This window comes from Benincasa hispida, chromosome 7 (assembly GCF_027475165.1).
Source record: "Benincasa hispida cultivar pf3 chromosome 7, pf3_genome.v1.1, whole genome shotgun sequence".
In the NCBI taxonomy this organism is placed as follows: Eukaryota; Viridiplantae; Streptophyta; class Magnoliopsida; order Cucurbitales; family Cucurbitaceae; genus Benincasa; species Benincasa hispida.
Window position 1 is genome coordinate 53,032,083 of NC_143484.1, and position 12,619 is coordinate 53,044,701.

Consider the following 12,619-nt stretch of genomic DNA (forward strand, 5'->3'; position numbering starts at 1 on the left):
CATAGGTGTAATTAGTTATTACTTATTAGTAGGGATGTTCATAGTTTAATTTGGGTTAGGTTAAACAATTTTTTAGATTCAATCTAATTATTCGAATTGTAAATTTATTCGACTCAAGTAACCTTTATTAAATAATGAAACAACCCAACTCAACCATGAAATTTTTGGATTGGGTTGATTTAGGTTAATTGGGTCATTATTTAAATATTTGTTCTAAAAATAATAATATGTTCATATGTAAAAATTGTATTTAATTATTTTCATATATTGAATTAAGATTAATAATTCATTTTTAATTTATATTATAAAAATTTTCTTCCTAAAGGTTAAAAAAATATTTTTAGGAGTCATTGGGAAATAAATTAACCAAAATAATTATAAAATGAAAATAAATATATGTAAAAATAATTGTATCATAAATAATAACAACATATTTTTTAAAATTAATAATAAGTTTGAATTAGTTGAAATTTATTTGAATTATTTGAGGTGAATCATGAACTAAGTCAATCAATAATTTTTTTTTATTTGAATTCAATTCAACTACAATAATCTAACCGAAATATTTGTAAGGTGATCGAGTTTTTTTTTTTTGAACATCACTGCATATTAGAAATAAACAAGAAAAAGAAAATTGGTTTATGTAATTGTTTTCCGACAGAACGACATGCTTAGTGTCAGCAAGTTGGCAAGGAACAGCCGAGCCGTCGCATTCAACAAGTTGATGATTGACACGCTCTAAAGTATTTCCCAACCTCACCCACTTCGACACGTGTCCATTCACAAACATTACCCCACGGGCCCCACTTCCCCAACTTGGCGATTTTAAATTTCAAAAAAATTAAAAAAAAAAGACCTTAGCAACTTGCCTCACGTGGGTCCCTATTTCCCTTCCCCCCCCCCAACTCTACTCGCCGATTCCTCGCTCGGATTCCTCGTTGACTTTTAGCCTTCTTTCTTTGACCGAGGTCTAAACTTGAGAACGTTATCCACGTTGTTTACGGTAAAGACAGAGAGAGAAAGCCGAGGAAAAACGAAACACCGTTTCAATGCCCAAATCCATATGCCCACGTGTCGGTTAACCAAGACGTTTAGATTTGACCGATACGTGTCAACTTCTGATTAATCGCTATGTTTTCGACACGTGTCTCCAATTTGGAAAAAATTGTTGATAGGCACGCCAAAAGGACAAAAGCGGAGTTTTATTAAAAAGAGAGGAAATTTTTTTTGTGTCAGGTCGGACCACGTGTCCTTATTTTACGACTTAGGATGCCACTTGTCTCCTGCAGGCATTTTTCTCCCTGCAGGGTATTTTCGGTACAATAATTTTAGTTTAGAATTTTTTTTAAAAAAATTGAAAAATTTTCATGGGGGGAGGAGAGAAAAAGCTCCTCCTCTTTCCTCTCTCCGCTTCTCCGTTTCCTTTGATTTCTCTTTCACTCGTCAATTATTTTTTGCGCTCTTCTTTTCTTTTCTCTCTCTTTTTTATTTTTATTTTTATTTTTTTAATTTTTCTCTCCCTCCCTTCTTTCGCTGTTCCACTTTCTTGGAGATCTTTTACTAGACTATTCGTTTTGATTTTTTTCTTCTTGAGGAATAATTGTTGGAATGGAAAGCGTTTTCTTATTTCCCTTATTTTTTTCTATATGGGAATGTGATCTGAGATTATAATTTGATGGGTTTTATTTGCTACTTTGAGTATTTTTATTGATACCCATTTGTTTTTGATTCATCATTCTGCTTTTCTTCTTTATGGGTTTTGGTAAACGAGATCGTGACGGTGTATAAGCATTTTGATTTACTCTGTTTTGAATTGAAACATGGGGGAAGCAAATGAAGGAGGAAGTAGAGGAATGGAGAAGGTTCCTCTGCCAACTGAAAAATACCCAACAGATCTGTTGCAGAGATTCTTGTGTAGCAATTCACATCAGACCCAAATTCGGGGGTTTAATGGAGAAGAAGATGATGCAGAGGAGATTGAGCTTAATCTTGGGCTTTCACTTGGGGGTCAATTTGGGGTTGACAAAAATTCCAAGAAGCTGATTCGGTCATCTTCTATAGCCGGTACCATGCTTTTGAGGGACGATGAGGCCTCTACTCCGGCAGCCGTATCGTACCCGGCAGCGCTTATTCGGACCTCATCCCTTCCGCCGGAGTCGGAGGAGGAGTGGAGGAAGAGGAAGGAATTGCAGACGTTAAGGCGAATGGAGGCTAAAAGGAGGCGATTTGAGAAGCAGAGGAATAAGGATGGGATTGGGATGGGGACCGCCGGGTGTTTTGAAGAAGAGAGGCGTGAAATTGAAGGTCTTACAGGATTGAATTTGAGAGAGAGAAGGCCTGGTTCCGGTATTTCGACGGTGGCACCACCGTTCGGGTTGTCGACATGGGCTGCAGCTGCCCGACAGGCTCTTACTGGTGGAATTATGGATGAGATTGGCAAAGGCAAAGGTGGCTGTATATCCAGTGGCGGCGGCACTGGCGGCGGAGGTTTACCCGGTGTCGGGCAGCCTGCGTCTCAGTGCTCTGCTGAATCGCAGGGCGGAAGCTCGTCGGGGATGTCGGAATTGGATAGCAAACAGATCCAAGGTACCTCATTCTTCATCTTCTAATGTTAGGTCTCTTTTTGGCTTTAATAGTTATTGGTTGTTATTGTCACTGGTAGTTATTCTTCTGTTCCCCCCTGTTTTACATATTGTGGGATGGAACTATTTGTTTGATATCTGAAAAAGTTGTCATAGTTCATGATAGGATTCTATTCCTTGGCTTGCAATTCATAATCTGAAAGGTACTTCTAAGTCATAGGCATAGGCAAATAATCAAAGCACATTATAAGATATCAAGTGGCGAATACATATGGCTGGTTGAAGCAATTTTTTCTTCTTAGATTGCACAGTCTATGATAATCCGAATGGAAGTGCCGTGCTTCATCGCCATTTGAACTGATAAGAGCATTTTGTTCCTCCTATGATATTCTTCTGTTGTAAGCTCAAATTGTTTGCTAAAGGACTGTTAAATTTCTGATCGTAGATTTCTTTTCCCTTTTCATTCTATAGGTTTGTTTAAGATGGCAACATCTCTTGCATCTGTGATTGGTATCAGCATTACCATTGATCTGAATGGTTGTGCACCCAAGCTCATTTATGGCTTATTGGAACTGTCTGGCAATTGCTTCTTATACTTAAAGGCTTTAAAGCCCAATGGCATTCAGTTTGCTGTTACCTAAGCTATGTAATATGCACAAATAATTAATCGATACCACACTCAGTTTTTGATCAAAATGATTTTGTTTGGGAATTCGAGAGTGGGTAGGTTGTGCTAGGTGACGGGAAAAATTGTACTGACCTACTAGATGGAACAATTGGTGCGGAATTTGAATCGTTCATGTTGTTTAAAACAAAATCATTACAGCAATTTTAGATTACTGTGCATCAGGAGATCATTTAAGCGCACCAAGTTCTGTATTCTTGAACAAAGAAACTCTCTCTTCCATCAATTCTGTTTAAGTCTTGTTCTCAAGGCATGCTTTTGGACTTTGGAAAAAGTTGTATGCTTCTTTAGGAGGACCAAAGGTACTGCTTATAAGTTTATTCCTACACAATAAAATTAGTAGCACTGTTGACATGTATATATGACAATTCGCACCTAGAGCAGGCCTCTTTTAGTAGGCTCTTATATTCGATCAGTTTCAAAAAATAGGAAAGCAAGGTTATTGGTAGGGTTACTGGGTAATGTTTTTGAAGACTGTTGAAAACTTGAAACTAGTGAATCAAGCTGGATTTATTCAGCAAACGATGATTAGGTTAACAGTTATCTTCCTTTTATCAACATAGTTTGATTAAGGCATTTCCCCTGCAGTATTGAATTGGTCCAGCTGATTTTCAGATTTTCTTCACTTATGTTCTAGGTTGCTTAAATTCTTTAGAGACAATGAAGAAAGATTCTTGAGGATAGTAAAGTTTTCTATGCTAAACAGAGTGAATCCATTCTGAAGGGAATAGAAATCCCATCAGAGTGCTATTTGCATTATTTGTAAAATGTTCTTCGTTTTTCAGGATCAAGCAGTTATGGTGAAGCGAGAAGTTCCTCACAAGAGCGAGGCAACCCAGAGGCTGCAGGTTCTTCAGGGTCGAAGATGTGTGAGAATCCGTTTGGCAGTTCCAAAACAGAGACGAAAAATCCATCCAAGAAGCCCGATTCAGGTGAGAACAGGGGGAGAGAAGCGGGAATGACGTCGATGGAAGACATGCCATGTGTGTTCACAATAGGGGACGGGCCAGACGGGAGACGGGTGGAAGGAATTCTTTACAAGTATGGAAAAGGGGAGGAAGTGAGGATAATGTGTGTTTGCCATGGGAAGTTTCTGTCACCAGCTGAGTTTGTGAAGCATGCTGGTGGAAAAAACGTGGCTCATCCCTTAAGACACATTGTTGTCAATCCAAATTCTGGTCCTTTTTTGTGATGTGTGGTTACAATCCTTGCCAACCCCCATCAAACATTTGGGGAGCCTTCAAATAGGAAACATAGAGAACTTAGTGTTTTAAGTGAAAAGAGATACTTTGTTATTATACTTTATTATTTTTCTTACCTTGTAGAGTGAGTCATGTCTTGAAAGAGATTTTTGAATGGCTCTCAGCTGGAGATTTTATGGATCAAAGTATTCATATTTCTTCCTCATTTTAATATCAAGTTGGATAAAAAGGAAAGCAGCAATGGACAATTTTCAGAACAATTGTTCTTGAACTTCCTTTGACGCACATTGATCTTCATCTCGTTAACTACGAATGATGAATTTCTTGTCAATATAGTTTTCAATTCTTTTTTCTGCTTTTTGATTTCTAAATCATATGGTTTTTTCAAAGTTCATTCATAAGAGCAATGCTTTTCCCCATATTGAATATTGTATTGATGCTGTTTTGCACTAAAAGCTGCTCATTTTGCTAATCTAATTTAACAAAGGTTCCCTTAAATGTTCACGCCAACCAATTTCGTCATTGTCATAAAGATCACACTAAAAGGTGAACATCAAGGAAGTGAATCCTATAGTAGTAGAGTTCTTGACACACCACAATACGAAATCAATCAAATATACTAATCTTGTTAAGTACAAGAGAACAGATTCTGTTCTAAAGGAGATCTGTCTATGATGTACTGTCAATGACTACTAATTTGTGGTTAAATAACTCCTGAATGAAAATTCAGTATGTTACATTTTATGACTCATCCTGTTTCTAAACGCCTGAAGAGACTAATATAGAAGATCAGGCGACATTGTCTGTTTAACGACAAAAATGACAAGGATAAATGTGACAATGAGGATGAAAATGGCAACAATGACGAAAATGACAACTACTGCAGCAGCTCCATGTCCAACAAGATGAAGATGAACATAAATTCTGTTTGCAACAAGAAGAACAAGAACATGAACCGCAACTCCATTTGCAACAAGAACATGAACAGATACTCGACTTGTAACAAGAACATAAACAACAACACCATTTGAAACAAGAACATGAACAGCAACTAAATTTGAAACAAGAACATGAACAGCAGGGAAACCAACACTTCGCTGTTGATTTTGAAGAGACTGGAGTGCCTTGAAATTTAGCATGCACAGGCACAGTTCCACCCTGCGCCTCCTTATCGGCCAAACTGCAGATATTTTGTACTGGTTAGTTTGACGCTTATACTTTCTTTTGACAACATCAACGAAGTTGCCAGATGATAATGATCTAACCGAGAGACATCGACATCATAGAATTGGTAAGCTAAATGCTCTATAAGAAATTCATGAAGAAAAAGATAAGGAGGTTGAAAGAAAAGGTACTCATTGGACGCACTTTTAACATTGTTAATAATGTTGAAGAGTACGGAGCATACATGTTAGAGGTGTGACAACAAAATCCTTTTCGGCTACGGTTCCAACAATAGCAGAACGTCCTGCTACAGTTCCAGCAACAGCAACTCGACCATGTAGGGTAGCAACGTGGCCGCAAACAGTAGCAGAACGCCTGACTACAGTTAGAAGAGTAACACGATGGGCATGCACACTTCTTCTTTCTGCAACACACAAAGAGCATATTTCCTTATACTCTCATTACCATCGGCCAAAAGAAAGGGTGGGGGGGTCTATCTTCATGCTTATTAGATATGAAAAAAACGAAAAGAGAGTAATCTAAAAGGAAACCATACAGTGACTATTAATCAGGCAGAGGCCTAAGAAGATATTATGATCTGTATTCACGTGGAAGGCCAATTCTTTAGTAGAGTAATCTAAAAGAAGCACGATAACTTTTTCCTTCCTTTTCACTTGGGTTCAACAACATGCAATGGTGACCTTTTGGTCGAAAAGATAATACCTTAACCAATTGCTATACTCAAGTGACTGTAAGCATGAAGTTGGAAAACATAAATTCCAAGAATAATGTTTTAACCGAGAGACAATGAGCAAAGACTTACATGGGGAAAGCGAATGAATCTGAGCTGCTTTGACTTCTATCAGAGTGGCGAGATTTACTAGAGGAATTCCATGATACTGCAGGAGGCGGTAGGTTTCTGTCGCTTAGATCTTCTGCAATCAAACCTTCCTTATCCTCTATGTTATATTCTATGGTATCTGCCATTTTAGGCTCCTCTTCACATTCAGCACTCTTCACTTCAGTTTCTCTTGACGTGATAACTGCAGGTGGTGGGCTAAACACAAACAAATCGTCTGATTTCATCAACTCCCCTGATTTCGTTAACTCGTCAGACTTACTCAACTCACTTGACATCAACGCATGATCTCTGGAGAAACTATTGTTTCCAACATGAATGCTAAACAAGGATTCATTTGAAGCAATACTCCATTCCAATGGAGTGATTGATCTACTTCTTTGGAAAACTGCAGATGGAATTCTAAACGGGTCATATGATTCATATCCTCCCACACGATCCATCATCTGAAGAGGAGGGGATTGAGTTGGGGACATAAAATTTCCACCAGACTCAAGGGTAAAATCTGACACTTGGGATGCAGATGTGGGACCTTGAGAACCGCTACTCTTCTCTGACTTGGAAGAACAAACGCTGGAAACATCGCTATCATCATCTTTAAATTGAAGCTGGTACATACCACGACCGGGATTTCCGAAGCAAATCGTATCTGCTTCAGGTCGGTCAACATTTGAACCAACTTGAGCGAGATCTGATATTTCCAACAAATTTATAGACGATGAAGACCCATATCCCAGCTGTTCGGTTGGGGAAAATGAAACGCCTTCCCCTCCAGTACCTTCAGAATGTTTACTACTACCTAACTCTATTATAACCGGGTGTTCTGTTAAATGTGAACTTCTTTCACGTCTACCCGTCGCTGCCATATATATTCTACTTCTCTTGCCTTCTTCAATACTTCCTAGTTTCCCTACTTCAAGCTTTCCTCTCACTTCCACCCAATAGAACCTGAATTCGTTTTTAAACTTGAGTTGCTTTGGCTTCTATCAGGAGCAACAGGACTTTTTCCAAGAACCATAAATGCAGCCTTTGCTCCTTTAAACAATTCAATGGCCACATAATTAGAGAATATACATATATATGGCTTTCAATATCCTGCTCTGCATAAAAATTTCTAAGAAAACAACAAGATAAATAGAATAGATTCTTCATTTCTCGAAAAAAAAGGAAGGAGAAAACACGGAGAGTCATTCCATCAACCAGTAACCGAGCAAAGAAAAATATACACTGATGTTTAAAAGAACATACATCCTCAGCTAAACAAAAACGAAGTTCATAAGAAACTCACTTGGATCAGAAAACGCATGAAACAGCCCTTTGCGTTCCAATTAACTCCGAAACCTAACCACTACCACTAAATCTCGCCGGAAGCAACACCGGCGATAAGCGGCTCCAGTCTATCTCAACACAAGACAAAATCCTCGAAACCCATGGAAATCTAGTCTGTGATCAATTAAAAAATCAACTAAAAAAAAAAAAATCTCGAAAGGAAAGAAAAGAAAAGAGAAGTAGAGAGAGAAAGATAAGATCCGTAAATACCTGAAAATCAGATCCCGGCAGGCATAAAAATGCAGAAACCGATTCCGAAGATGTGTTGTCTTTCATTAGAAGGAAGAAACAAGAAAGAAGAAGAAGAACAAAAAGAAACGGGAGAAATGAAAAAGGGCGAAACCAGAAATTAGGGTTTGGGAAAGGGGGAAGAATGGGAAAGATGGAAGGCGCTGCGACAGTCTCGCGGCGTTCAGTTTTCATTAGTAACGAACAATAGCTGCTTTTCGCGCCTAACTTAACTGATTCCCTTCGGCTGGCCCCACTAATGCTGAGGTGTACGATTGGTACGGTTCCTTTCGTCTTTTTCCAATCTAGCTGAAACGCCACGTCATTTTACCTTAGACAAAGTCTACCCTCTTTATTGTACCTTAGACAAAGTCTACCCTCTTATTGTTATTATTATTATTATTATTATTATTATTATTATTTGTTTTTCTTTTCAGTTCAAAATTCGTCGGTTTAGTGGTTAATGGTGATTAGGTTAAGTAAATTAGTCTCTTTTTTACTTTATCTACCACTCTTCTATTTGAACATCAATTCTCAACTAGCTTATCTAAATTAGCAACCAAAGAGTTTATCTAAATACTTTATACAAACCACATACCATTTTATGGATATATTTAGTATTCTTGATAATGCTTTATAAGGAAAATGACTTTTTTCATCTCAAAGTTTGAAAGATATGTGTCCGTGGTCCATGAAGTAAAGGTCATTGAAGTATTTTTCTTATATTTTTTTAAATAATTATATTACAGCTTCGTTTGAGATTATTGTATCTTTTGGCAACTTAAAAAAAGTAAAATAATGTTTTAGGAAATTTTAATTTTAAATTAGAAAAAGCTAGTTAAACTAGATTTATTATTTCAATTGTTTTGTATGGATAATTAAATTATAATTTATTTCAAATTGTATATGATTCAAATTTCAACTAATTTCATCTAATCTAATTAACGAATAAAATATTGGAAAAGAAATACCTTTTTAATTTATGAGTTTTCTAGAATAGGTAGAAATTAGCCAATTTAATCCCTAAGTTTTACTATTTTCCACTTATCTTTCTTTTTTCTTTGCTACAGTGTTCACTATTTTCTATCCAAACAAAAATATAATAACCACTGACTATAATAACCAGCTCAGTGTCCCAAACTGTTGGGGTTGATGCCCTAAAGTCTCGTGTCCTGTAATTTGTAAACAGTTTGTACGGATGTTTGTGATGTATAATATATGATATTTTACTTCACTTCTTGTTTTTGCTCAACTGAATATTTTATTTACTTTACCACAAACCAATAAACTAAAATCCCTGGTTATCTTTATGTAACTTAAGCATGTATGTGGTGACATACAAGTGGATCATGTCTTAAAGAATAACCAAAATGGTTTGTAGTATATGGATATAGGAGGGAAACCTTATCCTGTAACGCTACGAATGCAGCCCACTTTGTGGAATAGTTACAAGTGTTGTAACTTGTTACAGATGGTCTGATCCTAATCATTCGTGTAGGGGACATGCGAGCGGGGGCGTCTTATACAAAGAGTTTATATAAGACCTGACCATGAAGTGTTAATGTCTCGTTATATAACACCATTCATGATAGAGACTTCACTTCACTAGAATGACTATAGGTAACATGACCTAAATCTTGAGTGAGTTGGGAAATCTTGCCATTGAGGGCGGTCCTTTGATTTGCATGGGTGTGAGTGGCCAGTTCGCCAACTCAAACCTGCCACTTTGGGGATTCGTCTAATTTGGAAGTTGGGAACTCAGCTATACAAGATGGAATTCACTCCTTCCCCGAAGCAGGGAGCTATCTATCTAGGTTGATTCTAGGGCTTGGACGATGTGGCGCTACACACCTTCTCTTGGCCTGAGAGGTGTTCACACATAGTTGGACTATTTTGTATTGTTCATTAGAGGAATCAGTGGTACTTAAGGAGTGAGATGCAACTACAGGGGAAACACGGTAAATTGGCCCAGCTGTACTTACGCGCATTTGTGAAGGGCATCGTACTCATGATTGGTTATATCCAATGGACACATAAATATATCTGTGGTAAGAAGAGTTCAACTGTCGGTCTTTAGTGGAATACCTGACAGTTAGAGTTTAGTCAGCTATTCACGTACCGTTGGAGCTTCGAGCCATATGTCCATAAAGTCCCCTTGGTAGCTTGGATAAAGTTGAGAATCAGTTTTTGGGCCAGTTTGAAATGTTCAAATTGACAAGAGGGAGTTCGATTATATATGATATAATTGAACTAGTTAATTATATATGATATGATTGACTAAATATATGAGATACATTATTTTGGAGGAAATTGGATATAAATATGATATATATCAAGTAGAGGAGAAAACACTATAGTAGATATATGATATCAAACTATAGGTTAAGAATATAATATGATTATATTAATTGGACAGTTATGTGATAATTGGCCGAGTTTTTCTCCGGATTCGTGCGAAAGTGGGAAGTTCGAATTCAGTTCTTGTAACTGAAGAATAAAATGAAATTTTTTTCCATTTTGCAAGAGACAAGAAAGAGATCCAAAAAATTACTCACAGTGTGAAAATATATGATCGCATAGCATTGAGAGCCTATACTATAGTGCCCGTTTTCCTAAACGATCGCACACCTGCGTACTAAACGATCGCCTGTTATTTCTAAACGATCGCTTACGTTTACTATACGATCGCTTAGTGCACTGAGCAAAACTAAATGATCGCTTATCATTTGATAGACGATCGCTTAGCTAAACCTACATGATCGTGTACCCCGATCTAAACGATCAAGCACACCTGACTATACGATAGTCTTCTACTATCTCCCACTTGCTTGTTCGTTCTACACAATCATGTTTCCTCCTTCCCTTTACCAATTCCATCAAAGTTCACCATTTGGATTCTCACTCCGAGAATACTGAGGGCTTCGAGTGGTGGTATCGTCCCCGGTTGCTATTTGTTCGTGCGCTGCTGATCGTGTATACAACCACGATGCTGCTAGGCGACTGTTTGCTGGACGATAAGGAACGTGAGGAGTTCGCTTCCGCTGGACTAAGTTCGATTGAAGAAAGTCTTCAACTGGTACATTTACTTGGTCTTTTGTATTTTATTTGTTAAAGCATGCCAGTAATTAGTGTTACAATGTATATCTATTTGTTAGAATGTATGTGTGGTAATTCTATCACAATGAAATTGGAAAGATCCGCTTCCGCTCATGGATACTCTTGTTTAAGAGTTCCTTCAATCGTATCAAAGCCAGGTTTCTGATATTCCAATTTAATTGATGCAAAGAATTTCATATACATTCACGGTGGGTGTTGCATATCTGTCTTCGTTTTAGTTGTTAAATCGTTTATGGATGTGCGGATTAATGGAGTTTTCTGTGATGAAACCTCGGTTTGATTAATTCTTTTACATTTTTGGTTAATTGTAAAGGCCCCTGTGTTTTTTAGCATAATTAATTGTTATAAACCTTTTGAAAAAGAGAGATAATTTTTATAAACCTAAAAACTAAAAAGTACATTTTGAAGTCTTAAGGATCAAACACACCTTAAATTTAAGAATCAAGTATACATTATTTGCAACGGATATATATATATATATATATATATATATATATAAAATATAGTAGCCAGTTTCCTTAGCAGGTAGGTCACACGTACTATAACAATCATATATATAAAAGTTCTATTGAATGATTTATAATTGGAGTCTTCAAAATCAATAAAGGAAATTGTATTATAAATATTGTGATAATAGATGTCCATTAGATGCTCATGTTTAGTGTCCATTGACCACGTGTTATGCCTAATTTCCCAAAGTGTTGTTCATGTGTCTCAATATTACATATTATCAGTGTCCATGTAATCTACCTCCTACTTGCCAAATTATCTATACATAGTGACATTTGGTAGATTTTGGAAGATACACACGGGGCAAATTCCATGAAAATTGGAGAAAATGGAGAATTTAGAAAAATTTCTTATTTTATATTTTGCTAATTATTTTATTTTGTTTATTTTGTTTAATTTATTTTAATATTTATTTATTTTATTATTATATTATATTATATTTTATTTGTATCCATGTTCCTGTTGTGCTCCTCAAGTTCACAACACGTTATCGACATGATGCTCCTATTATTTTCCTTGCTAAAAATAGATTCTAAAGGTATGTCGGTTTTTTTCTCTTCGTTATAATTAATAGATTAAATGTTGTTTTTACATATTTTGATATATATTAAATTTCTAATATAAATATAATATTTTGTAATAGTGTTACTATGAAAATATTATAAAATTAGAATTTATCGCATTTGATACTAATGGTAGTAATTATTTGTCATTAGTGTTTGATGCCAAAATATACCTGAATGTCATAATAATGTGATCATCAGAAAACAATTTTTCTTCCTAAAGCTCGTCGTAAATGGATACACTTGAGGCTCCAAAATTTTAAATCAATAAGTTAGAGAAGACATTTTTCTACATTTCGGATACACTCCTGCAGTAGCAACATCAAGAGATATTTTAAAAGTATTATGCACTCATCTGATGTATTCTCGTGACCGAATGA

General features: G+C 36.4%; 2 protein-coding genes across 4 annotated transcripts; one reads left to right on the plus strand and one right to left on the minus strand.

The window, feature by feature from the left end:
- The first annotated feature begins 1,285 nt into the window (after positions 1-1,285).
- Positions 1,286-4,740, plus strand: LOC120081529 (ninja-family protein AFP3-like). Its single transcript, XM_039036489.2, has 2 exons — positions 1,286-2,586; positions 4,053-4,740. Exons 1-2 carry the CDS (start codon positions 1,821-1,823, stop codon positions 4,457-4,459), a joined length of 1,173 nt encoding a protein of 390 aa, XP_038892417.1. The 5' UTR covers positions 1,286-1,820; the 3' UTR covers positions 4,460-4,740.
- Positions 4,741-5,068: 328 nt separating this feature from the next.
- LOC120081528 (uncharacterized) lies at positions 5,069-8,251 on the minus strand. 3 transcript variants are annotated; one of them, XM_039036486.2, is made up of 5 exons: positions 8,032-8,248; positions 7,781-7,935; positions 6,457-7,527; positions 5,878-6,057; positions 5,069-5,649 (listed from the first exon to the last, which is right to left on the minus strand). In XM_039036486.2, exons 3-5 carry the CDS (start codon positions 7,356-7,358, stop codon positions 5,277-5,279), a joined length of 1,455 nt encoding a protein of 484 aa, XP_038892414.1. In that variant the 5' UTR covers positions 7,359-7,527; positions 7,781-7,935; positions 8,032-8,248; the 3' UTR covers positions 5,069-5,276. The 3 variants fall into 3 exon arrangements, with proteins under 3 accessions (XP_038892414.1, XP_038892415.1, XP_038892416.1); XM_039036488.2 differs by having other exon boundaries at positions 5,335-5,649; positions 5,838-6,057; positions 8,032-8,251; XM_039036487.2 differs by lacking the exon at positions 5,878-6,057 and having other exon boundaries at positions 8,032-8,215.
- Between the last annotated feature and the right edge of the window lie 4,368 nt (positions 8,252-12,619).

Bases quoted from the DNA above. Each gene is read 5' to 3' on its own strand.
- LOC120081529 (XM_039036489.2), top strand. From the start codon at position 1,821: ATGGGGGAAGCAAATGAAGGAGGAAGTAGAGGAATGGAGAAGGTTCCT. The intron at 2,587-4,052 runs GTACCTCATTCT...TTCGTTTTTCAG, and splicing joins GGATAGCAAACAGATCCAAG to GATCAAGCAGTTATGGTGAA.
- LOC120081528 (XM_039036486.2), bottom strand. From the start codon at position 7,358: ATGGCAGCGACGGGTAGACGTGAAAGAAGTTCACATTTAACAGAACAC. The intron at 6,058-6,456 runs GTAAGTCTTTGC...TGTGTGTTGCAG, and splicing joins GATTCATTCGCTTTCCCCAT to AAAGAAGAAGTGTGCATGCC. The intron at 5,650-5,877 runs GTATGCTCCGTA...AAATATCTGCAG, and splicing joins TGTTGTCACACCTCTAACAT to TTTGGCCGATAAGGAGGCGC.